General features: G+C 36.1%; 2 protein-coding genes across 5 annotated transcripts in view; one reads left to right on the top strand and one right to left on the bottom strand.

The window, feature by feature from the left end:
- PDCD6 (programmed cell death 6) overlaps nucleotides 1–27,334 on the top strand; it is a 78,874-nt gene extending 51,540 nt beyond the window's left edge. For both annotated transcript variants that reach the window (XM_058180659.1, XM_058180660.1), the window contains exon 6: nucleotides 21,239–27,334. In XM_058180659.1, coding sequence (XP_058036642.1) covers nucleotides 21,239–21,283 — 45 coding nt within the window. In that variant the 3' untranslated portion in view covers nucleotides 21,284–27,334. The remainder of the gene's footprint in view (nucleotides 1–21,238) is intronic.
- The window catches only part of MSANTD3 (Myb/SANT DNA binding domain containing 3), a 28,672-nt gene continuing 12,366 nt past the window's right edge, over nucleotides 11,122–27,427 (bottom strand). The window contains exons 2-4 of one of the 3 annotated variants that reach the window (XM_058180656.1): nucleotides 13,656–13,963; nucleotides 13,514–13,562; nucleotides 11,122–11,734 (exon numbers count right to left, since the gene is read on the bottom strand). In XM_058180656.1, the coding sequence (XP_058036639.1) occupies nucleotides 11,325–11,734; nucleotides 13,514–13,562; nucleotides 13,656–13,931 (735 nt within the window). In that variant the 5' untranslated portion in view covers nucleotides 13,932–13,963 and the 3' untranslated portion in view covers nucleotides 11,122–11,324. Of the gene's footprint in view, nucleotides 11,735–13,513; nucleotides 13,964–27,427 lie in introns of all 3 variants that reach the window. The other 2 variants (XM_058180654.1, XM_058180653.1) reach the window with 2 other exon arrangements.

Raw genomic sequence — 27,427 nt, 5'->3', positions numbered from 1 at the left:
TGCTGTGTTTTTCATGCACCGACTGCGCACACCCGTTTATTTCATTTATTTATCAGTGGCAGGTTGGGTGTGCGCTTGCGCAGCCAGCGCATAGAACAAGGCGGGATATTCAAGGAGAGGAACTCCGGTAACTTTTGGATGCTTGCCTTTCCCAGCAGTGACTGAGTGGGCATGGCTGTGAGTGACATTGAGTTGGCCATGCCCACTCAGTCACAGGACACACCCACCCACCAAGCCACACCCACAGAGTAGGTAGCAAAAACCAGTTTAGACTGCAGAAAACATGATTTCTGTAACAGAATTATCTATGCTTGGAATGCATTACCTGACTTTGTGGTCTCTTCTCATAACTCCAAAAGTTTTATTAAAAATCTATCCACTGTTGACCTCACCACATTCCTAAGAGGACTCTAAGGGGCGTGCATAAGAGCACAAATGTGCCTACCGTTCCTGTCCTATTGTTTCTTCCCCTATATATATATATACTTATACTACCTTGTTTCTCCTCATATATATGTTTATATATTATATAATCTTTTGTGTTATGCTTGTTATGCTTGTGTATATTGTTATGACAAAATTAAATAAAAAAATAACAAAATAAAAATAAATAAATAAATAAATTTAGATTTCAACCCTGGTTCATACTGTATGTGATTGTCTACTATGACTCCAAGATCTGTCTTGCAGTTACGGCTATTGATCAAGTTTCACCTAATTTGTAGTTTTACATATGGTCTTTTTTTTCCTAAATGTAAATCTTTTTTATCCATTGAATTTCATTTTGTTACACAGAGCACAGTGTTCAAGGTCTGTTGAGATCCATCTGGATCTTGAGCTTATCTCTTGGGGTATTGGCAATTCCTGCCAGCTTGGAGTAGTCTGCAAATTTGATGACTTCCCCTTCTTTTCTATTTTTAATTTATTTTTTTAATTTATTTATTTGTCACAACAGTGTATATATAAGCATGCATGAAATAACTATACGAATTGGATACAATCAAAGGGAACATTAGGACAGGAACGGTAGGCACGCTGGTGCTCTTATGCACATCCTTTACAGACCTCTTAGGAATGTGGTGAGGTCAATAGTAGATAGTACTTTCCTTTATTTAAATTGTTTACAAAGACATTGAGAGTACAGTGCCTAAAATAGAAACTTGGGGTACCCCACTGCTTACTTTTCTCCATGTAAATATAGTTCCATTACATTAAATACACTTTGTCAGCCAGTAGGCTGTAGTCTACTTTGTCAAATGTTTACTGAAGTCCAAGTATACTATATCCAAAGCATTTTGCTGGTCCACTAATTTACTCACATTGTAATGAAATAAAGTTTGTTTGGCATGATCTGTTTGTGAAAATCCTGTTTTATTCTATAGAAATTCTGTTTTATTTCGTAGAACTGGTAGAAGAGGATTATTCTATAGCCATATAGACATGAAAATCCTTTATTTCTTGTCCTATATCTCTCAGGCATTCAACCATTTCCAAGGTGTGCCTTATGTAAGCCTACATATCCTCGCCTTTCATCAGCTTGGTTTGCTATATGTTTCTAATCAAATAGAGTTTATTGCTGAGATTAGCTCTTTCATGCACCTTCTATAATCCTTCCCACATTTTTTTTAGCACTTTCACATTTACCTACATGTATGATTTAATCATCTTCTATGCTAAGAGAAGGGTATTCTGGCCTAGCTTCATTTATACATTTCCATGTACTTTCCCTTATTAGGAGCATTTTCATCTTGAATTTCCAAAACTGGTGGTTCTGTTTTGTCAAATTTGCAAATGAAATCTTTGTTGCATCTGTGTTATTGGCTATATCTTTTATCTTTTATTCTGTTGCAGTCTTGTTCCTGTTGCTGTACCTTGCACTTATTTGCTGTAGCTGACTATGCTGGTTTGCTCTGTTCTGTGCTGAACTTTATATTTAATTTTGGCTTACTACTGTGTTTATACTGAGTTCATCTTTGGGTACTGGGTTTGTATTGGTTTATCTCTAGGCAGTGGATTTATGCTGTTTGCACGCTTGGATGTAGTCTCTAGGTTGAAGCTGGGCCCATAACCTGTTAGAAAATCCTGTTTTACTCTATGGAAATTATGTTTTATCCTATAGAAATAGTAGCAGAGGATTATTATAAAGCCATACAGATTAAATAAAATGTACAGTGTACAGTCAGCATGAGCCTTGCTGCTTGACTTTTAACTGTCACAGGAAACTCTCCTCAGAACAAAGGAACCATAGATTATAACCATAGGTGCTAACTAAACACTGCCATCTACTGGCTGATCAATTCTGTAATTGTTGCAATACAATGCAATACATTCTAACTGTATTCCAACATGTTATAACTTTGTTTACCTCTAGGCAGAAGTTGGTTTAAATTTTCTTTGCTACCAGTTCGCTATTGGGAGCGTGTGGCACTTCTGCGCATGCGCAGAGAGTTTTTGATGACGTCTGGGCAGGTGGACGGACCCTCCCGCTGCCACCGATACCAATTCACCTGAACCAGGGTGAACCGGTAGCAACCCACCACTGCCTCTAGGTGTTCACAGATCTTTTTCTTGATTATCTTTTCCATGATTTTCCCAAGTATTGATGTGAGGCTGATTGGTCTGTAGTTTCTTGGTTGTGGTTCTGGGGTTGTTGTTTTTTCTTTTCTTTTTTATCTTTTTTGAAGATGGGAACCATAACAGCTCTTTTCCAGTCTTCTGGTAATTTCCTAGTGCTCCAAGATTTAGACTTAAATACTGCTATATAATGCTTTACAACTCTGAGTGGTTTACAAAATGTCAGTATATTTCTTCCAACAATCTGGGTCCTTACTTTACCAACCTTGGAAGGAGGGAAGGTTTAATCAACCTTAAGCCGGTCAGGATTGAAATCTTGGCTATGGGTAGAGGAAGCCTGCAATATTGCTTTCTAACCATTGCCTCACCACGGCTCATATTGGATTAAGAATAGGCAAGAAAATGGTTAGAGAACATTTTATCCATTCTATCCACTCTAAATTCAAAATATCAGGCCCAGATGCATTGCATTCCATTGCATTCTGAAGGAGCTGACAAACATGATCTCAGAACCACTGAACTATATCTTTCAAAGATCCTGAATCTCTGAGGAAGTATTGGATGCTGAATAGCTGACTGGCAGGCGGATGGAACAGTGATTCCCAAGCAGCAGTGGCAAGCGATGATAGCATTTCTGGCTGCCCAGAATGACTGATTGGCGACGTGCCAGGAGGCCAAGATCTGGCCGCTGAGCAGCTGACCTATGGTGGGTGGAAAGTGCTTCCCAGTCTGGCTCACAGAGGTAGATCCACAGAGCCAAGCAATCATTCAGGGCTGGATGGGTGGAGCACACGTTACCCCTAGATTTGGTTTTGTGACATCTGTTGACTGAGACCAGCTAGTTGATTGCTGGCTGGCGGTTGAGCAGGCAGAAGTGTCCAGGTGGAAGGTGGGCATGACCTCGCCTACAAAAAGACGCTGAGAGGCAGAAGCTCCCAGCACTGATTTTGCATCAAACTTTAATACAAAAGACTCATTGAGTGCCGAGGCTTCAGCCTAAATAAACCTTTTTTCTATTTACTGGTTCCAGAGCAATTGAGTATTTGTTTTGCCTAGTACCTGGCTCAATAGCAGTTAACTGTGCAATAGGTCTGGAAATGTTGATGAACAGCCATTTGTTGATGAATGAAATCCAGCTTTCTAGCGAATGTAAATCATGTGGCACAGCTGTTTCCCCCACTTGCTGTTCTACTTACCTTTGAAGACCCAGAAACGGCTTCTAAATCCTTCTTTTTCAGTGCTGTGTGATAGCACATGCGGTGCACATGCGTGCAAGGGGCATGCTTGGCACGCACTGTGCACTGTGCATGCACACATGAAGCATGTACTTGGCATGCACTAGCATGCGCGCATAAAGCGTGCATTTGGCATGCACTGTGCATGCATGTGTAAAGTGAACTGGTAATGAAGCGAGCCAGTAGCAGAATTCGGAGCATTTCACTTCTGGTTGAGGCATCCGTGGGGCCTCCTTTTGCCTGTTGCAAGCCAAAATGGAGTTTCTGAGTGGCGGATCCACCCCTCCAACACTCTGTTCAAGACTCTGTGGGCCTCCACCAGCCCATTGCATACCGATATAGAGCTTTTGATGGGTGGATCCACTCCACTTTGGCTGGCAATGTTGCAGAGTCTCTGCGGTTGTTTGTAAGGGAGAACTGTGGTGCTGCAATATTCGTAGTTTCGGGACTTATTGCGTAACTTCAGACGTTCGCCACAGGAACGCTCATAACCCATGGATTACCTGTACTTTTAAAATTAATTTTGTTCCATTTGAATTGTTTGATCCCTTATATATGAGCGATGGTGGTGCTGTGGTTAGAGTGCAGTACTGCAGGCTACTTCTGCTGAGTGCTGGCTGACTGCAATCTGTTCAAATCTCATCAGGTTTAATGTTGAGTCAGCCTTCCATCCTTCTGAGATCAGTAAAATGATCCAAATTGTTGGTGCCAAATATGCTAACTCTAAACCGCTTAGAGAGAGCTGTAAAGCACTGTAAAGTGGCATATAAGTCTAAGTGCTATTGCTATAATGTTGTGTTTCATGTGCATTAAAGATGAACAGTTACCATTGGGGGGAAGAATAAGAATGCAAGTGTATATTTTATTTAGAAGCAAAAAAGACAAACTCTTGTAGGAGGGAATTAGGTCAACGTGATAAACTGTTTTTGATTTGTGTGGGAAGAAAGAGATTGAAGAACAAAAAACTGGCTATGATACACAGTCAATAAAACATATCAATGCAACTAATGATAGTTCTGTTCATTAACAAGATCACGCCATCTTAAACCCTTACTTAGTCATGGTTTGGGATAACTTGTTCTTCAACCGAATCTAGATTAGAGCTTTTGAGGATAAAATAGAAAGAAAGAGTCAAAATGGGTTATATAAATGAAAATAGAAACAAGTGAATGGATTGTTTTAAGAATAAAAAAGAGATGATGAAATCTGATAAATACTTAGCTGGTTTTGAGTGGACTTCTGTCTTTTCCTCCCTGCATATAGACATTCTATATCATAGCCCTGCCATGGAAGCTGCAAGGCATTTCCAATTATTTAGTTAAAGTCACCATTCCTCCAAAGCAGCAATACATATAACTAAGTTCCAAAGATCCTCTTCATTATTTAACTAAATAATGGTGTAAAACAAATTCAAATTTCTAATTTAGGATTATATGGAATATTTCTAAGAAAGAAAAACAGCATTTGCAAAATTGAATTATTACAAAAAATCATTTTGGGGATGGACAACTAGAACTGTACAAGTTGGATTTATTCCCTGAAGCAAACATTAAATCATAATATTTAGCAAAATATAATAAAATATTAATCAATGTATAGTATTTTCTGCAGTGTCACTGCCAGCTCAACTATGCTAAAATGGCAAATCATGAAATGCTGGGCAGAAATATTTCAGAGCACAGTATATTTTGTTGTTGTTATCTGGAGACCACTACAGAGCTTTAGAACAGCTAAAATCAATTCCAAGGTAAGAAGAAATAAACAATGAGGACACTTCCCAGAAATTTTAATAGAAAAACAGTTTCCTGAATATTAATCCTATATATCTGAGGTGAATGGGACAAGAGGCCATTCAACAGAGACTGTTAAAATGCATGGTGTTTCCCTTAAATACTATTTGGTGTAATAAATGTCAGGAACGTATAAACTGTACACTGATTTGCAATCAACTTGAGCAGAAAATTGAGAATTCAGTTTCTGGTGATTTAAAACAAGTGGATGTATTCATTATCTTAGGTTACCATAAAACCAGCACCTGGCTCACCTATTTTACTTTATTCATTTGACTCAACAACTTCCTGTTGAGGAGACAAAGTCATAGACATTTCTACAAGTATAACAGAACCTCTTGTGGGCTTTACGTAAAATTTCAGGACTAAAAGCACAACTTTTTCAATTCAGAATTCTGTTCATAAAAATATAAAATTCATTTTTTAGAAACGTCGGTGTTCCTTCATTCCTACCTCTTCAGCAACCCACGATCCTACATGGAACAGTTTTCTCCACCATATTCTATTTTATATGTTCTATTATATGGGGATGGAACAATGGTCATTAAGTATGAAAAACATTCACTTTGAATGGCAACTAAATGAACTGTAAGTCAAGGACTACACTTACAGTTTTTTATCAATACCTACTTTATCTGTATAACTTTGCTACTGTAAGTATGTGTTGAGTAACTACTCAAGATATTTTCTCAGATGTAGGCACCATAAGTCTGACTCAGCATCTTTATCTATGTAGTTAAATTTTGTTTCCATGTGTTGTGGACTTCAGGCAAGTAGTGATTCAATTAATTGTAGTTTAATCTGTATACAAACATTTGTGAAAGTTTGTTTTCATTAGGGAGAATGTGACTATATTGTACATGTGTTTTGTACTCTATTCATTGTCTATATAACTGAAACTTTTACCATCACTATTGTTCTAGTCACTATTTTATATTAATTAGCATTTAGAGAACATTCTGTATATGCTGATGCCTTATTTAAATTATTTTCTCGTATTTTGTTTAATTGTAATCAACATGTCATCCTCTTTTCTTTTCTCAATGTACTTAGAGTTGCTGCTGTTTACAGTGAATATCAAGCAACCTATGATTTTACACTGAAAGAAAAATGCAAGATTAATTAATACATCATGATTTATTGGGAGCAACTATAGGCATATGGAATTTTTCTACTAGCAATATTTAGATACATTTTTAATAAGAAATCCATAATTTGATTACACATTATACAATAGACAAGGCACTAAAATGTACACCTACTATTAATTTTCATTATGGATTTTTTTGGAGTCTCTTTTGATGAAAAAATAAATATTACTGAACAAATCCTTCATCAAAAATGTTATCATGAAACCAAGATACATAACAAGGTTCCCCTTATTCTTTAAATATTTATATATAAAGCATAAGGTTCTGGTTCCAGAGACCAAATAGGGCAACAATTCATATTTGGACATAATAGCAATTTTCCATATTTTCCATTATGTACTTTTGAAAAGAATTCTGTAAAAAGCAGAAACAGCTTTGGTACTAATTTGAAGAGGTACTTATCTGAGGATATTTGAGATGGTTTCTTGCAATTTGAAGAGATTTCAAAAAGGCTCTGTAATATGCATTTGTCAAATGGATAGATCCAATGCAAGTTAGAATTATTTGAATAAAGTAGACAGATTGATTGGTAGTGTCAACTCATTCTCAAATTTGGAACAAAATGGCTAAATTTAGAAGGATTTGATTCAACCCAGTTAGGTTTTTTTTCAGTACTCAGGAAACAAATGATGGAGCTGTCCTATTTGCACCAATATTGAAGCTACACATAACGTCTTGGTTAAATGTTATATCATACATAATGCTAAACCATAAATTCTGATGTATAAGACAATGGCTAAGCCAAACTGAACAAACCACATTTTAAGCTAGCATGGTATGCGCCACCAGCCATAAACTTACACAACCAGAACTTGGTGAATATGGTAGCAGAAACAGATACTCAACAAATTGTTATTTATATGTCTTATCTTCACGATATTGCTACTTCAAGGTTCTCTTTGCCCATGCTAATATTTGACATTTATAAACTTTAATGATAACTAGTGATAGAAATCAAGACATAGTATAATGAGAATAATGTGCTATATATTATGGGACATTCACTAGAAATTGAATATAAAATGAACAAAGATCTGAACAACTGGTGACCCATTAAGCCAAACACACTTCAAGAGTGCTAATCGTTGCATTTAGCTTGGTTGTTCACAACTTGTGCAGTGTGAGATGCAACTCATCTATAATGTTAGCCTGCTCTGAAATATGCAGAGGGTTGAACTAAAACAATGAATCAGAACATCTATACAGATTAAATATCAGTAGTGCAAAGAGACCTCTTAGAAGTTTAAAAACTGTTAAACATACAGTTATTAAACAAATATTCATACAACTTTACCTTCATGAATGAAATTGGATAGAACAAATTGAGCCAGATATTTAGCCATTATACTAAGATATTTAGCATATTTCCAATGGAATCACAAAAAGGAAGATTGTTAATTTCAACAAGACTCACTCAAAATTAAAAATTACATTTCATTCCTTGTATTAAACAGTGGTTGACATAACCTTTGAAAAGTCCCAATTTACTCATCCCCCTGAGTATGCTTAATGGTATCTCTTTGGATTTTATCTTTATCATATTAGTTCCAGGTATGATAGAATTAAATAATTGCATGCCTTACTTTCTCTTTCATTTTCAGCCATGTCTTAATATTGATGATTCTTTGGGTCTTTTCCCATTTATTTGGTTTTTTAAAATAATTCCCTTATTTTTATTTAGTTTGGTTTATTTAAAAATAGTAAATTTAAAAAAAAAACCAATCACAATCCCATTCAATAAGAACAGTATGTAGATAGCCTGGAAAAGACTTTTCCCCAATATTCAACTATTAAAAATAAACAAACACAAGTTTGAAACAAACTAAAATTCAAAGACATGATTGTTTTTATCAAATTAGGCCATTGAAAAATGCTACTAAACTGACTGGAAAAATCACACAATTATTTGTAAATATATAAATAATTAAATGACACTAATTTGTGTAAAATTATGATTTCATTAACTTTTAGCTTGCTTTTTTATAGGTAAATGTAAACTCAGAATATATAAAAATTAATTTCTTCTTTATAATACTGGAAGTAATAATTGGGTCTTAGTATGTTGCATACTCAAGAAAAGTAACAAATGATATCTAAAACATAATCCAATAGTCACTGAAGCTGTAAATATAATTTCAGTGTATGTGGTTGAATGCATAGTGAAATCTCTTATCCAGAATTTTCTGCTATCAGTGGCATAATGACCAATGATTAGAAAAAAATAAAATAAATGTTTACTATGGAAATATATAATATATTCATACCAATAACAAAATTTAATTTACTTAGTGCAAAATATGAACCACAGTTTGCACTGATTTTTTTGATAATAGACTTATATTAAAATGAAGTTAGTTGCTTTAAAAACTCCAATGGTTTTTGCCTCTTGATTTAAGCCAAAAAAAAAATACAATAAATAAATTGTTTTGGTTTTGCCCATTTTGGTTCTACAAAGGATGAGATTCCACTGCTTTAACTAAATTCAACACACAAGCTAGTCAACAAGCAAATGTTTAAATTCTGGATTCAGGTTGTTCACAACATTCATTACAACCTCACCTATAAACCTGAATAAGAAAGCAATGTCCTTTTGTTAAGTTAGAATTACCCAAAAGGAGAACAGAATAAGTAATTAAAAATATGTTAGGATGGTTGTAAAGCTATGAGGTTGTTCCTTCAGAAATGAGCTGCGCCTCCCTTTTGTTTTACTGGTAGCTTTCTATGAATAATAACTTTAGTCTACAGATTTTTAAAAGATTTGGTAATGTTCTTAAGCTTCAAGCCAGTGATCAGCAGAAATGCATGGAGTGAAAAAAAATTGTCTGTAGAAATCTCCAGAAGGAAACCATTTCGGATTTGTTGGAAACCCAATGAACATAACAGAATTCCTACTCTGAAAAAATGCTAGTCCCTACCATCTTTGCTGAAATAATAGTGAAATAATAATGCTACATATGAATTGTGGACATTCCAGGCTACTAGCTATGTTAAAGATAGAATAGTTTTCTTTCTATTTCATATTATATTTGTTTCCTTCAACTTTTTAATCTGTTCAAAGGTAAAAGCTCTACAAGGGTTGCTTTGAACATTATGCCTCTAAACATGTGTCCAGTAATATGTGTGTACATAGTAGCAGGAAGCCACAAACATCCACAAGCAGTACTTGCATAAAATTAATAAACTGCAAACTTATATGCATTTACTTTGGATAAAACATTCATAGGACTAGGCTGCAAATAGAAGTGGGCTATTTCTTTTTACTGCAGGCCAGATGCCAGCTAGTGGGCTGATTGTGCCATGCAGTGCAAATCAAGGGCAATAGACTAGATGATCTATCAGGACAGAAGTGAAGGCAGAAAGGGGGGAACACACATTTCTAGTATTCCACAATTATAACTATGATTGAACAGACAGTCAATCAGATAACTGTTGGAAATCTGAATTCCTTTTCTTGTACAGCAATTGCTATATTATTACCCTTTTTACCTTGCTTGATAATTCAACTGAGTCACTCTTCAAGTCTTAGTAACTCTACCTTAAGATACATTCATCATTAAATAATTAATTGAAAAAGTCAGCTACAAAAATAACATAACATAAAATGCCCAATTGGATTGAGCTGGCTACCATGGAAAAGAGTGGGTTATTGGGCATATTTGGAAATTCCATTAAAAAGTTATATCAACATTTTGCCTCCAAAAATATGGAGATTTCTTTGTTGTTTTATTAAATGAAAACCTACCTAAACCCTACTTTAGGTATTTATTGACATTTGTTCATAGCCAACAATTACACTGTCATTCTAAATACAGGAATTGAACCTAATCTCAAACTATTTTCTGATGATCAAGTTACTTCAGTCTAATGAATCACCAGCTGCTGCATGTATTAGGGTGAATTAGGGAATGGCCTGTTAAAAGATGATACAGGCCATTCTTTTGTAACAGTCTGAAGTTTCCTTTCCCAGTACATTTTTTTTTTGTTTAACACTTCCATCTTGATTCTGTGTTCTTCTTCAGCCATTTCACATTCCCTTTCTATCTGTTGAATTTTTGCCACATGTACTTCATTCATTTGGATTAGCTGCAGTTGTAAAATAGACATTTGCTGATGGTGTTCCTCTTCATGCATCTTTTTCAAATCACTTTCTTGAGCAGCTTTATTTCTGAAGTTTTTATTTCCAGTTACTCTGACTGCTGAACAGGAAGGCTCAGACTGTGAGGTACCTTCACATACCTGAAAATGTACAAGTCCTTTCTCTTCATCACATGATTCTTTGTTAATAACACTGAAAGATTCTGGGAAAATACAAGAAACAGTTAAAAACTGTATGAGGTTTTTCAAAAGAATTCCATTAAAAAGTTATATCAACATTTTGCCTCCAAAAATATGGAGATTTCTTTGTTGTTTTATTAAATGAAAACCTACCTAAACCCTACTTTAGGTATTTATTGACATTTGTTCATAGCCAACAATTACACTGTCATTCTAAATACAGGAATTGAACCTAATCTCAAACTATTTTCTGATGATCAAGTTACTTCAGTCTAATGAATCACCAGCTGCTGCATGTATTAGGGTGAATTAGGGAATGGCCTGTTAAAAGATGATACAGGCCATTCTTTTGTAACAGTCTGAAGTTTCCTTTCCCAGTACATTTTTTTTTTGTTTAACACTTCCATCTTGATTCTGTGTTCTTCTTCAGCCATTTCACATTCCCTTTCTATCTGTTGAATTTTTGCCACATGTACTTCATTCATTTGGATTAGCTGCAGTTGTAAAATAGACATTTGCTGATGGTGTTCCTCTTCATGCATCTTTTTCAAATCACTTTCTTGAGCAGCTTTATTTCTGAAGTTTTTATTTCCAGTTACTCTGACTGCTGAACAGGAAGGCTCAGACTGTGAGGTACCTTCACATACCTGAAAATGTACAAGTCCTTTCTCTTCATCACATGATTCTTTGTTAATAACACTGAAAGATTCTGGGAAAATACAAGAAACAGTTAAAAACTGTATGAGGTTTTTTCAAAAAGAATTCCCATTAGATTTAATTCACCTTGTGGAAAGACTGTCTTTGAAATATACCTGGATTCCCATTATCAGTATGACATTTACTGAATGCCCTTGGCAAACCACAAACAGTTGTACTATACATCTAGTGATTTGTTATGAAGAAAAAGGATTCTATAGGGAGGTTAAGATTTCAATGTTAAAAATAAAATGACACTGCATAACTAAAAACATTCCTGTAATCTTCCATGAACATTCAGGATACACTAAATAGCAAAATTGTCTACAGCAGGACAATAGGAAATTACAAACATATTTTAGAGTGGACACCCCTCTTCCCCAAACTGCTAAAGGCAATTGGAAAGAAAGATTGAAGTCGATATATGTATATGCATATAATTTTCACTTTTGAAAATGTTTCACTTCTGGTACATTATGTAAATATTTCCTACTTACCTCAGTTCCGAGCTTGGAAATAAGGCTGAAATTCTGTTTCAGTTGACTGTTTCCTAGTATGATTTGATTGCTTATTTGTACTCTATAACTATCATTAAGTATTGTACCTTATGATTCTTGATGAACGTATCTTTTTTTTATGTACATTGAGAGCATATGCACAAAGACAAATTCCTTGTGTGCCCAATCACACTTGGCCAATAAAATTCAATTCAATTCAATTCTATTCTATTCTATTCTATTCATCTAGTTTATTGAACGAGGAAATATCCACAAATTTAAACTTAATGTCCGGATTCAAGAAGTTGTCAGTTTTGCAATATTATCCATCCTAGGCACTTTGAACTCAATGGACTGCAAGAGGAAGGTATAGGAAATTTGTCCTAGCTTCTCTTTTTGTTTGTAGAATTATAGGTACCTTTTTCTGTTTATGACAAGGAGAAGACTCTATCCCAAAATGCTCCACTTCAGATAATTAAACATTAAACGTTGTTTCAATTGTTTATAAGATGCATTTACATTAAGTAGATTACTGTGATTTTCAAAGCTGTATTTTTGAAAAAAGAGAGGCTATTTTACCATTATAAACTGTACAATTGTAGTAGGCTTTCTGTAACTTCTTAATAAAACAAAATACTAAAACATTATACAAATTTGTACACAGTCATTTTTAAAATAGTACCCTTTGTACAGAAGATTATTGTTAATAATTTAACAATCTAACTAATTGGGAATTAAACATATGACATCAAAAGGCAAGTTAAATTTTTAAAACCAAAATTTTAAACAATTAGTAAGAAAATAAAGGAGTTATCCTACCCATCTCCTAAAGACTTGCCAGAAATGTAGTATAAATCCTTAAAAAGCTTGATAAAATACAAATAGAAATTCCAAATACCTCCTTCCAGAAGCAAAGCTTAGTCTCACCCATGTGTCTGCTACAATACCAGCCATAATAAAGCATATGTTGCACTCTGCCCCCTGCAGTTTTTAGTATTCCTATCTCTATGTTCAGGAAGGACTCAACTGTCAAAGATTTTCTCTCTCTCCTACTTTGAGATAAAAATATGGTAATGATGCTTACCTACGACACAGTTCAGGACCGATCTTGCTGTTATTGCAAGCAGTGAATTATGTCTCACTAATTATATAGTGAATTGTACATGTGATTTGTTTACACTTTGAAACTGATGTCATTATACAGATATCAGTGGATAAATGCAGTGCAAATCTCCTATCTATTTTTGAAATAGGAAAAAAAAAGATTAATACAGGTCACTAGATTATGACTGTACCTTGATTGGACGTTTCAGGCTGATACTCAGAATCTTCTTCTGGTGGAGTCTGTAAAAAATATACTTGGTCTGGTATCATGTTGGTGATCTTCTCTTTTCCTAGGATGTGATTACTTATAAGTGGACTAATGCATCTTTTTACCTTATCTCGTCTTTCATGTGCCATTATTTTCTTTGTCCGAGCCTTGATGTTCTCCCAACATTTTTTCAACTGCTTAAAATCTCGGAGTGATACATTTGGTTGGGAATTGTATTCATGAGCAAGGGCCTGCCAGGTCCGTTGTTTCAATGCAATAGTCCTTGCATCACTCTTTTTACACTCAAGTACATACTTATATTTCTCAACTAATGCCAGCAGCACACTCTTCTCCACTTCAGAAAAGTATTTGGCAGGCTTTATTACTTCACTGTTTTGCATTTTCTGTCAATTTTCTGGGATATCAAAGCAAGCTGAAAGTCAATAGGAATACTTTAGATTTGGAAATATGAATCATTTTAAAGTCTCTACATTTTAATCATAAAATGTAATTTTCACATATTCACAATTTTCACCCATACACACACACGCATATATGACTCGGCCAATTTGTACAATCATTAACTGGTGAATTCAAACAAAACTTGGTGTAATTTCAAATGATTTGTAACTTACCACCACTGCAAGATGTTATCATAGTCACTTGCTTTATTATTTTAAAATACATGGAAAATAAAACATCTCAGTTCCAGTTAGCCACAAAAATGGCATGCCCATCTTCAGAGGCAATATAGTTCTCAATACTAGCAAAGGATGGCTATTGTTTTTCATGTCCTAATTACAAGCTTCCAAACGGCATCTAGTAAACAATCATTACAGACAGAAATATGTACTAAAAAGTATTTTAGGCTAAACTCCTTTTCTAAAAAACAAAATTAAAATATCAGCTATCAAATAATTGTGGGATATGGTTCAATATTTCTCTTATACCTTATTTTGGAAAAGATACAAATTCTATTACAGAATAGAATATTCTTAAGATATAATATATTCACATTTCACTATTTGAGCAAATTCTTAGAATGTACCGTATATACTCGAGTATAAGCCGAGTTTTTCAGCACGTTTTTTGTGCTGAAAAACGTCCCCTCGGCTTATACTCGAGTATATACGGCTTATACTCGAGTTTTTTTTTTTTCTTTTTTTCACATTATACCGGCCGGCGCGAACTTGGCGGGCTTTTGCTTTAGCGCGGGGAAGCCCTGCCGGTGCAGTGAGAGGGCGGGGCGGGGGAGCCGCCAGCCTTCTCGGCCGAGGGAGGGAGGGTTTCGCCGACCGGTAGGTGCCTCATTTCCCACCCTCGGCTTATACTCGAGTCCCCAGTTTACCCCAGTTTTTTGGGGTAAAATTGGGGACCTCGGCTTATACTCGGATCGGCTTATATTCGAGTATATACGGTATTTTGAAAAGGGATACATGAAATTCTGAAGCAAGTTGAATATTCTGCTATTCGTAATTTTTAAATTTCATTCGAAGGAATTTACTATTAGGAAGTAACAGATAATCTTTTATTCAAAAGGGTCTATTTAATCTTACAAATTAAATTTGTAGATACTCAAGGTATGTATCTAATGCAACCTACTGCAATAGCAGTGGTAAGTTATCACATAGAAAAAACAAATGAATCACAATAGGTTTATATCTGGATTTTCTTGGATGATTAATCAGTCCCGAAACTGATTTCCCAAAATCTGAAAGTGTTTATAAGTGGAATTATTCATATTTACTGTCTTCTTGCTCTCATTACTGACAAGCACACCTGGCCTAGTGCTGGGATCTCAAGACTGTATTCTTGTTCAGTGTGGCAATCTCCTTGTAGAAAGAAGACTTCATGAAGCCAGCAGATACCTCATGGAGAGTTAAAAATTAAGACAGTCTGTTATTAACACAGCTGCTTGCAATTACTGCAGGTTCAAGTCCCACCAGGCCCAAGGTTGACTCAGCCTTCCATCCTTTATAAGGTAGGTAAAATGAGGACCCAGATTGTTGGGGGCAATAAGTTGACTTTGTATATAATATACAAATGGATGAAGACTATTGCTTAACATAGTGTAAGCTGCCCTGAGTCTTCGGAGAAGGGCGGGATATAAATGCAAATAAAAAAAAAATCACTCCTACATCATCTGAAGCAGCAGAAAGTCAACTGAATATGGTGGAGCACAGGGCCACCAGGGTGGCTTGTATTACAGAACTCGCTGGATGGCTGGGTGTTCGTACCACATTTTGGGCTTTGAGTGGTTTTGTCTTTGCATTGCTGGGCTTGGGATGGTCAGAGGTCCAGTGTCCAGAATATTTGCTGGATCTCTGCTGACTGCTACCTATTTTAAATTCAATAAAAGTTTCTACAGATAAAAACATGGCTATGCTGTGTGTCCCCATTGTGGCCAATTTCTACCCGGAAGAGGCAGAAATTAAAGCCATAATAACTCCTTCACAGGAATTCTATCCACTCACTGGCAGTATAGGTAGGTAGACAATACTTGAGTCAAGATTAAAGCACAGGAATTAGAAGCCTTCACCAAACACATCCATTCTGTGGACAGATACATTAAGTTCACTTTGGAAGATGTTAAGGATAATAGTGTCACCTTCCTGGACTGTGCATTACACATTAAGGAAGACAGAAGCTTTAACACCAAAGTTTACAGAAAATCCATACACAGAGATCAATATCTACATTTTTATTTTCAGCACCCACTAGAGCACAAAATGAGAGTGATCAGAACCCTACAACACTGGATTTAAAGTTTAAAGTTTAAACCAATAAAGATGGAAAAGAAAAAGAATTAAAATACATCAAGGAAGTTCTCAGAACTTGTGACTAACCCAACTGGACCTTCATCAAATTAAAAAAAAAGACCCAGCAGGAACTCCTCCATAATAGACAAAGAAGAGAACAACAAATGAAACAATGTTGTCATTCCATATGCTGTAGAAATATCTGAAATGGTGAGGAGGATTTTCAACCAACACAATATACATACATGTTCTAAACCCAAAAATATACTAAGGCAGAAGCTTGCCCATCCCAAGGATAAATCACCCAAACACAAACTGGGCAATGTGATATATGCAGTACAATGCAGTGATATATACAAATATATACAGATCTGTACATTGGAGAAACAAAACAACCATTCAATAAACATATGGCACAACACAGGAAAACAAATCCACCAGGATAAAATCCAGCAGTCCATCTGCATTTGAAAGACAAAGGTCACTCTTTTGAAGACAGCAAAGTTCACATTCTGGACAGAGAACCACTGGTTTGAAAGATGGGTCAAAGAGACCATCTACATTAAGACCTAACACAGTCCTTTCAGCATTTCCAAGGTTGCACGCCCATTTGCACTATTCAGGTGTTCCTGGGAGCACAAAACAAACTTGCAAGTGGCCTCAACAACTCTTAGAAGAGTGTTAAGAACCAGATGACTACAACGAATATAAATTCTTCCCTCCTCCACCATTCAGTTCAGAACTGAAAAAACTTGGATGAGAAGTGAAATGTCTTCAAGAAAAAACGAAGTCCAGTTGCCTTTTGAAAAAAAAGCACCTTTGGGATATCCTTTATCAGTTTCACATGAAAGTATGTTGAATATATAATAATTCTATTGAAGCCAATAGAATACCACTTTAATCTACTTGGTAAAAAAGTGAAAATCTTTGAGTAAAATTTATTTATTTATTCCCAGAGCTATTATAGCAAAATCCTTTTCCACATCCAGCAAAAATGACTGATTTCAGGTTTTCTAAATATATCAAGGGCTGATATTAGATTACTAATTAATGCTGGGTAAAGAATTCTGGGAGTCTTAAAGTTGCAGGGTTGAACACATGTGATTTAGAGTGTTAATTAGTAATCTAATATCAGTTTGATGGCTTTTTATAAAATCACAAGATGAATAATCAAAGATAATACCAGCTGTAGTTTACATGCCAGCATTGTTATGAATATTTTTGTAGCAAAATTTAGTAGAAAATCAGAGAGTAACTTGCATAATCAGCAGGATCTTTCAAGCCTTCAAAATTGGTTATGTAAACTTTACTAAAGGGAACTATAGTGAAGCTGTAGAAGAAATTTTACAATATTTAAAATGATATTTTATAATAAGCCTCCGATTGAAGTATGTGCACCAGTTGCTTTTCGTGTTTCCATATATTTAAGAAGTTATAATTTTTTTTTTGAAAAGTATGGGTATATAGTCAATTTGAAAATATGCAATCTTAGGAAGGGCTGTATTATATAAAAATATACATTTGACTCAGTATTACATAATAAAAATATTTTTAATGTTGACTTATTCAGTCAAAACATTTATCAATTTTATCGTGGGATATTTAAAAAACGACGGGTCTTATTTTCTTTTGACCCCTGAAAAAATGGCTAGGCCTTCTTTTTGGAAGGTTCTAATTATTGACTCACCTCACACTGGTGGCACCGACAGCCTTGCCCAGCAGGAGTTCACTTCTTCTGTGGCCACTCGCATCCATCACCCCAGCCTGTGTTTTGCCTTTGGATGCCTGCCGGAAGGCATCTACAGCTGATAACAGAACTCCGAATCAATCTGGAGTGCTGTTATTGGCTGCAGATGCCTTCTGGAAAGCCCTCTGCAGCCGATAATAGAACTCCAGATTGATCCGGAGCTCTGCTATCGACTGCAGATGCCTTCCGGCAGACATCCGAAGGCAAAATGGAGGCCAGGGCAATGCGTGTGAGTGGTGGCAAGCGGCCGCAGAAGATGACGAGGCAGGTGTCAGGGTGTGCGAGGCCTGGTAAGTAGGGCAGCTCCACCCCACATCCCCACCCTAGCTTATTTTTTACCCATGTGCTTTGCCCCACCACTGTACCCTGGGGTGGGCATGGTCTTAATTAGGGCTACTTTTGTGGGTGGGACTTAATTTGATTGCATGCGCTCAAAAACGTGATAGGGCTTCTTTTCAAGGTGGGTCATCTTTTTGGTGATACTACCACTCTAGTGAAATTCTACCACTAGTGAAATTCTGGAAAGAATACCACCATAATCATTTCTTAGGCTGATTTTTTTTAAAAAAACACCTCTCTGTCAAAAGACCAATATTAGTCAGTTATAAATTTGCTATTTAAAAGTCTGGGCAAATGTATCAGGTATAGATAATAACACTGAATATTTATTGATCTACAAATATACATTTTCTTTAAAATGTATCATTTATGCTGTTATTTCCTTCATAGTTCTGGCTGTGAATGTTGCCTTGTTTATTCTTATAGCTCTAGCTTTTGTCCTTTATTGGTAGACCTCTTTAACAACCACTCAATTAGTGACTGTTTGAACTTATCATTGTACCAAACAAGGAGTATTTACAATGTACATAGTTACAACCATTACCGAATCCCCATAGCCATGAAATTGTACTGTAATTTGGGTAGTGATTGGGCACTTGGTGACTGGCTCATAATTACAATATTGCAGTGTCCCACAGTCATGACTGTGATTTGTCACCTTCATTGCCAGCTTGTGGCAAACAAAGTTAACAGGGAAGTTGGTAGGAGATTGCAAACAGCAATTTCATGGACATGGGATGCTACCACTGTGTGGGATTCACTTGACGATGCCAATAGGGACTGTCAGAACTGGCATCATAACTGCAGTGGTAACATGACTGTGTCTTAGGATCATGTTGCTTAGCCATGGAGTACATGTCCTAATTATGTCTGATAAGTGGAAACAACTTGTATGTTCTAACATTTAATTTCATTTGATTTTTTATGATCAAAGATTACCATAAATCTTAAAAATAAAAAGGAATACGTACACACACACACACACAAATAAAATGACCCTAAACAGGAAAATTGGTGCAATTGATAAATCAAATTATCAAAATTGCTAGACAATTTAGAATCAAGTATTTATAGCAACTGCACTGCAACAGATTTAGCGGTCCTTCTTATGCATCAGCTATGAGGCAAATATTCTGTCTCTGATCCTGCCTGATAATAGACATGACATTGTCCATCAAACTCATAGCAAGATTATAGTGTAACTGCAGCCAGTATTTCATAGAACATGGACAAAGGTGGAAGGGACCTAGAGTTGGTCTTCTAGTCCAACCCCCTGCTCAAGCAGGAGACACTATACCATTTCAGACAAAGTCTCTTTTGGAAAGTCTCCAGTGATGGAGCATCCACAATTTCTGAAGGCAGGCTATTCCATTTGTTGATTGCTCTACCATTAGGAAATTTCTCTCCTTAGTTCTAGATTGTTTCTCTCCTTGGTTAGTTTCCAACCACATTTTTTTGTCTTTCCTTTTGGTGCTTTGGAAAATAGTTTGACCCTGGGGGTTTTTTAGGAGCCCCTTAAATATTAGAATAGTGCTGTAATGTCACCCCTAGTTCTTATTTTTATTAGATAAGACGTACTCAGTTCCTGTAACAGTTCTTCGTATGATTTAGTCTCCAGCCTTATAATCATCTTGCTGCTCTTCTCTGCACCCTTTCCAAAGTCTTAGCATCTTTTTTATGATGATTGGTGACCAGAACTGGATGCAGTATTCAAAGTGTGGTCTTACTAAGGCTTTGTAAAGTGGTACTAGAACTTCACGTGATCTTGATTTTATTTCTCTATTAAAGCAGCCTAGGAGTGGATTGGCTGCTTTGGCTTCTGCCACACACTATTGGCTCATATTTAAGTGATTGTCCACTAGGACTGCAAGATCCCTCTCATAGTTACTGGCATTAAGCCAAATTTCATCTAGTCTAAACCTATACAACTTCCTTGTCTAAATGTAAAACCTTACTTTTATCTGTTGAATTTCATTTTGTTAGATAGGGCCCATTGTTCAAGGCTGTCAAGCTCTTTTTGGATCTTGAGCTTGTCTTCTGGAGTGTTGGTTATTCCTGCCAGCTTAGTGTCATCAGCAAATTTGATGAGTTCTTCTATTCTCTCATTTAGATCATTATGGGCCTAAAATGGAATCTTGGGGCATCCTACTGCTTACTTCCGTCCATTTGGATGCAGTTCCATTGAGGACTACATGTTGAATACAATTTCAGCTATTTACAACTTCATCTGGTAGTGATGCTGTCTATCCCACATTTTGCTAGCTTACCAAGAAGTAGGTTGTGGTCTATTTTATCAAATGCTTTACTAAAATCTAAGAATACCACAGCATTTCAGTGATGTACTAATTTCGTCACTTTGTTGAGGAATGAAATAAGATTGTTTGGCATGATCTGTTTTTGAAAACCCATGTTGGCTTCTGGTTATCACCTTGCTTGTTTGTAGGTGTTTGCAGATTTGTTGCTTGATTATTTTTTCCAAGATCTTCCCAGGTATCAATGTCAAGCTGATTAGTCTGTAATTTCCTGGATCTATTTTTTTCCTCTCTTTTGAAGTCAGGGATCATTATCAGCTCTTTTTCAGTCCTCAAGTATTTATCCAGTGATCCATTAACTTTGAAAGATATGTTTCAATGGTTCTGAAATCATGCCTGTCAATTTCTTCAGAACTCTGGGATGTAATTCATCAGAATCTGGTGATTTGAATCTGTCTAGAGCTGACAGGTATTCTCTTACCTTATCTTTTGCATATTTTAATTTGCATTCCTAACCTGTCATTTATGGTTCTAATAAAGGAGAATATTTGCAGCTCAACGTTGATATGAGGGGTCCTTGGTATTCTCTGACTTTGTTTGTTTTCTTGCAGACAAAGACACAAAGACCGAGACACCCAGGATTATGGATCTCATAAGCCTCTGCTTAACTACATACTTCCAATTTGATAGCCAAATTTACCAACAAATTAAAGGGACACCTATGGGATCACCACTTTCAGGACTTATAGGGGAAGGTCATCATGCAATGTCTAGAAGCCATAGAACTTCCACAAATACAACCAAAAGTATGGATCAGATATGTAGATAACACCTTCACCATAATAAAAAAATAACTAATTAAAGAATATTCACAGAACCATCAATAACATTTTTAAAGGAATCCAGTTTACTAGAGAAGAAAACAACTATCCCTTTCTGGACATCCTGATCAGCAGAGACCACAATGGCAAACTAGAAATGCAAGTTTACAGAAAAACTACTCATACTAACCTGATGTTCCACTGCCAAAGCAACATGCAACCTCTCATAAGAGAAGATACGTAAGGGCTATTTAGATGAGCCCAACACACTGCAGCAACCCAGAACGGCAGAAAAAGGAAATAGAGCTTCTCTCTGTCAGTGGGAATGCTGGTCAGGCTGGGTTTCCCTCGTTGCTAGCCAATTAGGACCGAGACGAAAACCTCTAAGAAGGGGTGTTCAGGTAAGCCAACACCCAATCTCTACAACATATTCCAACAAAATGGATATCTATGCAATTTTATCAAAAAAGTCCCTGACTACTCGACCCAATACAGCACAACCAACACAAACCCTGAAAAGAATTACATTGCCATACATCAAGAATATCTTAGAAACCACCAACAGACTACTATAACCACATGGAATCAGACACAAGCCAAATAAAGCCCTTCAAAACATTGTAAGCAGACCAAAAGACTCAACAATCCCAGAGGAAGAAAAAAACCAGGAATCATCTATAATATACAATGTAAGGACTGCAACAACCATTATATAGGACAAACAGGCGGAAGACTGCCAGAACGCATCTATGAACACCAGCTAGCAATCAGAAGATATAATGAAAATTCTTTTAATTCCACAACATATAGACAGATATAACCATAGTTTCAATTGGGAAAATGTGACCATCCTGGACCAAACCAACTCCAAAAACCCCATGGAATTTCTAGAAACCTGGCACTTTGACAAATCAGTCATCAATAGACACATATGGGACAATAGTCCCACAGAGAGGGACTCCTCAGGGTGCCGTCAGCTAGGCAGTGCCGTCTGGCGACACCCAGGGGAAGGGCCTTCTCTGTGGGGGCTCCCACCCTCTGGAACGAACTCCCCCCAGGACTTCATCAACTTCCGGACCTCCGAACCTTTCGTCGCGAGCTTAAAACGCACTTATTCATCTGCGCGGGACTGGATTAGATTTTAAAGTTATTGGTTTTAAGGGGTTTTTTTATTATTTATATTGTTTTTAAATTAGGCAATAGAATAAGTTTTTTAATTGTTGTTTTTTAATTTGTATTTATATGTATTTTAACTGCCTGTGAACCGCCCTGAGTCCTTAGGGAGATAGGGCGGTATATAAATTTGAAAAATAAAATAAAAAATAAAAAAATAAAATATACATTAACAACACCTATAGACTATGCAAAAGAGACAATCAACCAGCCCAAAAAGGAACAAAAAGACAAAAGCACTTCTCCATCACCAATCAGATCAATATATATTAACTCCAAGGTTAACATCAGACCAACTATCAAGTAAACAATACCCCAATCAAGAAACTGCCAAAGAAGTCAATAGCAAACAGCCAAATCAAATAATCTAAGACCAACCCCACCAACACTGACAGACAAGTCACTAGAATATAAACAGACAGCAAACAGCGCTCCTTTTTGGTACTGAAGATGTTACCTAGTTTGGGTAATGAAATGTCTGCAAGAAAACAAGCAGGTTCAGAGAGCACCAAGGATGTCTAATTTATGCTTCTGTGTTTGGTAAGTTCAGTAGTAGTTTCTTTTTGCGTGAAGACAGATGCAAATAAGAATTAAGTAGTTCTGCATTCTCTCTACTGTCCATTACTTCTTTGTCATTTTCTCCCATTAGTAGACAGATTGTTTCTTTGACTTTTTCCTTGTTTTTTTATGTTTTTAAAGAAACTTTTTAAAATTGTTTTTGACATTTGTTGCAAGTCTTACTATGTTCAAAGCCTAGCTTTCCTAACTTCATCTTTACAGTGTTTTGTACAGTGTATCGAGTGCTTTGTTGATATTCTGCCTTAGTTATGTTTCCCTCTCCATTTTTTTCTACTTCTCCTTTTTTTCCTCTTTGTTGGTCTAAGAACACTTTGTGAAATCATGCTGTTTTCTTATCTTTTTTCATGGTATTGAACTGGACTGTCCTTTTATAATTGTATTTTTCAGGGATTCCCAAACTTCTTGAGTTGATTTGTCCTTTAAGGTTTTCATCCATAGGATCCTTCCTAAAAGCTCTAAATTTGTTAAAATCAGCTCTTTTAAAGCCTAAAACATTGGTTTATGTTCTGTTGCTTAAGTCTATTTTATACTGAATTCTAGTATTACATGGTCACTCTCCCCTAAAGTTCCTATAATTTCAATCCCCTCTATCACTTCTTCTCTATTGGTAAGAGTAAGGTCCAGAATAGCTGTCCCTGTAGTTGTCACCTCTACTTTTTGGATGATGTTGTCAACTAGGTGATCAGAAATCTGTTTGATCTCCCATTTGTTGCAGAGTTTGTCTCCCAATTGATGTCAGGGTAGTTTAAAGTCCCTGATTACTATTGTTGTGGGTTTCCTATATATGTTGCTTAACTTATTAGCAAAAAATTCATCAATTTTTTTCTGCTTGGTTGGGTGGTCTGTAGTATGCATCTATGGCAATGTCATTCTTTTTTCCTTATATGTTGATCCATATGTATTCTAGAAGGCCTTCATGCTTTGTTGTATGCATCATTATAGTTTCTGTAATGGCAGTTATAATTGCCCTTACGTAGTAGCATTTCAAGTTCACCCTGTTTGTTCCTAAACTTTGAATGTTAGTGTATAGGCCTGCCATGACCTTTACCTGTTGTGTCACTGCCACATCACCAGTCATCCGATTAAATTGAATTAAATTGAATGGGACTGTCTTTGAATCAACAATGGGTCAGAGAAGGAGCCGCTGCAGGACGGAGATGACAGCTGCTCTTTAAAAATTATGATTTAAATCAAGTCAATTTAAATCAAACCTTTTTACTGGTGATTTAAATCATAATTTAAATTGACTTGATTTAAATCAAATCCACCCTGGTTTAAAGCCCTTCTGATATGATGAGCCAGTCCTTTTTTGAATATATTCTTTCCAGTTCTTGTGAGATGCTGTCCATCCCTTGCCAAGAGTCCTTTATATTGGTAATTAAGACCCTGGTCTAGGAAACCAAATATCTCTTGACAACACCAGTTTTTAAGCCAGTGGCTCATTCCAAAATCTATTGCTCCCTCATTGAACGTTGACCTTTTTTTGGGGAAGTATAGAGCATCATTGATGCTCTTAATTCTTCAACTTCCTTCTCTAACTGTTCATAATCTTGTTATTGCTTTCAGACTCATTGTTGTACCATTCAACCCCACGTGTAGAAGAAAGGGGTAGTAATTTGTGGGGTTGATTAGTTTTCAGTTACATCTTTTTATTTTTGCTCCAAGGAGACAACATATCTCCTTAGATTGATTGCCTGGTCTGCAGGCTATGATTTATTTTCCTTTTAGAATTGAATCTCTTGTCACTAATACTTGCCTTTTTTTCCTAAGAAAGTTTGGGATACTTTTTCCTTTTTGTTGAAATATCATCATTTCTGAAGCTTCATGACTTTAAGATGGCGAGAAGGGGAGGAATTGGTATCCAAGCCAAAATAAAGAAGCTGGAAATTACTGTGGAAGGGATTTTATTAACTTTAATTGACTCTGCTGAACATCTTTGCTTTGCTTTTAAAACAAATACTGCCTAAAAGGTGTTTTCTGTTGTGAAGAGGGGGAGAAATAATTCTGATTTTACTTGCCTCTGTTTGGAACAGCTGTGAGGGATGTTAAACAAAGAAGCACCTATTTCAGGTTTATTTTGTAGCTTACATTGCAGTGACGTCGTTTGACCACACAAAGGAGCCAAAAGATTGTAATATTATCAATTCTTACTAACTCTCCAGTTACATTATTTTATATACTAAACCCATTGTATTTAATGTTAAAATTTTAGAACTTCAAAAATGACTAGTTGTAAAAAAACTGAAAGAACATCAGAAGATGCAGAAGATGCAGAATCTCTAAGATCTTTTTTAGATATATATACAGCTAAAACAATGAACTAATTCAAGGAATGGGAACAAAACTTGAAACAAAACTTGATGTACTTTCAAAAAAACTTCACAAGGAGATATAACATTTGACTGGAGATATTAAATAGGTGAAGGATAGAGTGGATCTGATGGAGCATAAATTGGAGAAGAAAGATCTCCAGCCTGAAGCTGGTTTGGATGAAAGATCTCTTTTGGAACTATAATTTAAGCAACTCCAATTAAGATTTTGAGTAATTCCTGAATTGTCTGGAGAGGATATTAGACCAAGGATGATTAAAGGCTTGGCCAGGTTAATTAATTGAGAAGAAAAGACCCTTAACCTTGAAACAGACAAAATTTATAGAATAAATTCTAGATTTGCACCTATGAGAAATCTACCAAGGTATGTTTTAATCCACTTTGTAAGAACAAGAGATGTTTTGGACTGCCACTTTAAATCTAAAGTAAAAATGAAAAACGTGGATATAATTGTTTTGAAGGAAATCCGTCAGAATTTTGAGAAAAAGGAAAGTTTATTCCTTTCTTACTGAGGAAGAGAAAAGTTCCCTTCCATTGGGACATACTTGAAGGATGATTCACTTATCAAAGAGCAAAGATTTAGACTGAATCCTATAGAAAAAGCCAAGGACTTCTTGATTAAATAAACTAATGTTGGATCCAGACGAAGAAATTTGTGCAGACAAATAACTAGAAGTAAATAAACCTCAAAAGGTTGATACTAAAGATGTGGCTGAAATGCCTGTACAAGAACTTACTATTTTATCCACTGGAGATTGTTCATAGCATAAAATATTAACGGGGGAAATGCCCCATCTAAACGTAAAAAATACCGTATTTCCCCAAAATAAGACCGGGTCTTATATTAATTTTTGCTTCAAAAGACCCATTATGGCTTATTTTCCAGTTAGGTCTTATCTTGGGGGAAATACAGTACTAAACACCACCGTCTGGTTGATGATCTTAACTGGGGCTTATTTTGGAGGAAGGGCTTATATTATGAGCATCCTGAAAAATCATGCTAAGGGCTTATTTTCCGGCTGGGTCTTATTTTCCGATTGGGACTTATTTTGGGGGAAACAGGGTACTTAATTACTTAAGGAAACAATGTTGATATAATTTGCTTTCAAGAAGCACATATTAAAAAAATTACAAGAAGCATTTAATAAATAAAATAATAGGGGAGCGATTTATATCTGCTGGAGTTAATGGAGTCGTTACAAAACCCTAATCTAAACCTAAGTTACTTTTATAAGATGAACATAAAATAGAATAGAATAGAATAGAATAGAATAGAATAGAATAGAATAGAATAGAATTTTTATTGGCCAAGTGTGACTGGACACACAAGGAATTTGTCTTGGTGCATGTGCTCTCAGTGTACATAAAAAAAAAGATACGTTCTTTCACGGTAGATTTGTAGCAGTGGAAATTGAACTGAATGGAATAAAATCAATACAAGTAGTCCTTGATTTAAACCACTATTTAGTGACCATTCAAAGTTACAACAGCATTGAAAAAAGTGACTTATGACCATTTTTCACACTTACCACCATTGTAGTATCCCTGAGGTCATGTGATCAAAATTTGGACTTTTGGCAACTGGTTCAAATTTATAACGGTTACAGTATCCCTGGGTCATGGGATCCCCTTTTGCAGACATGTCAAATTCAAGGCCACAGGCCAAATCCGACCGCAAGATGAATAGAACTGGCCTGTGGGCTCGCTCTGAAGACAGAGAGGGACCAGGCCCCACTGCCTCAACCTATCCCAGCCAGCAACCAAAGGAAAAATCTGAAGGCAGCAGGTCAGAAGGCAGCCCAGCCACCACACCCCTCCCGTTCCTTCTTGGCCCCTGGGCCCAGATGTAGCCACTGCTCCTCATCATAAGTGGGGCTGGACTTGCAATTACATTGCC

Source organism: Ahaetulla prasina, chromosome 4 (assembly GCF_028640845.1).
Source record: "Ahaetulla prasina isolate Xishuangbanna chromosome 4, ASM2864084v1, whole genome shotgun sequence".
NCBI classification, from domain to species: domain Eukaryota; kingdom Metazoa; phylum Chordata; class Lepidosauria; order Squamata; family Colubridae; genus Ahaetulla; species Ahaetulla prasina.
The sequence above is the reverse complement of the archived record's forward strand: the minus strand, read 5'-3'. Positions and strand labels throughout refer to the sequence as shown.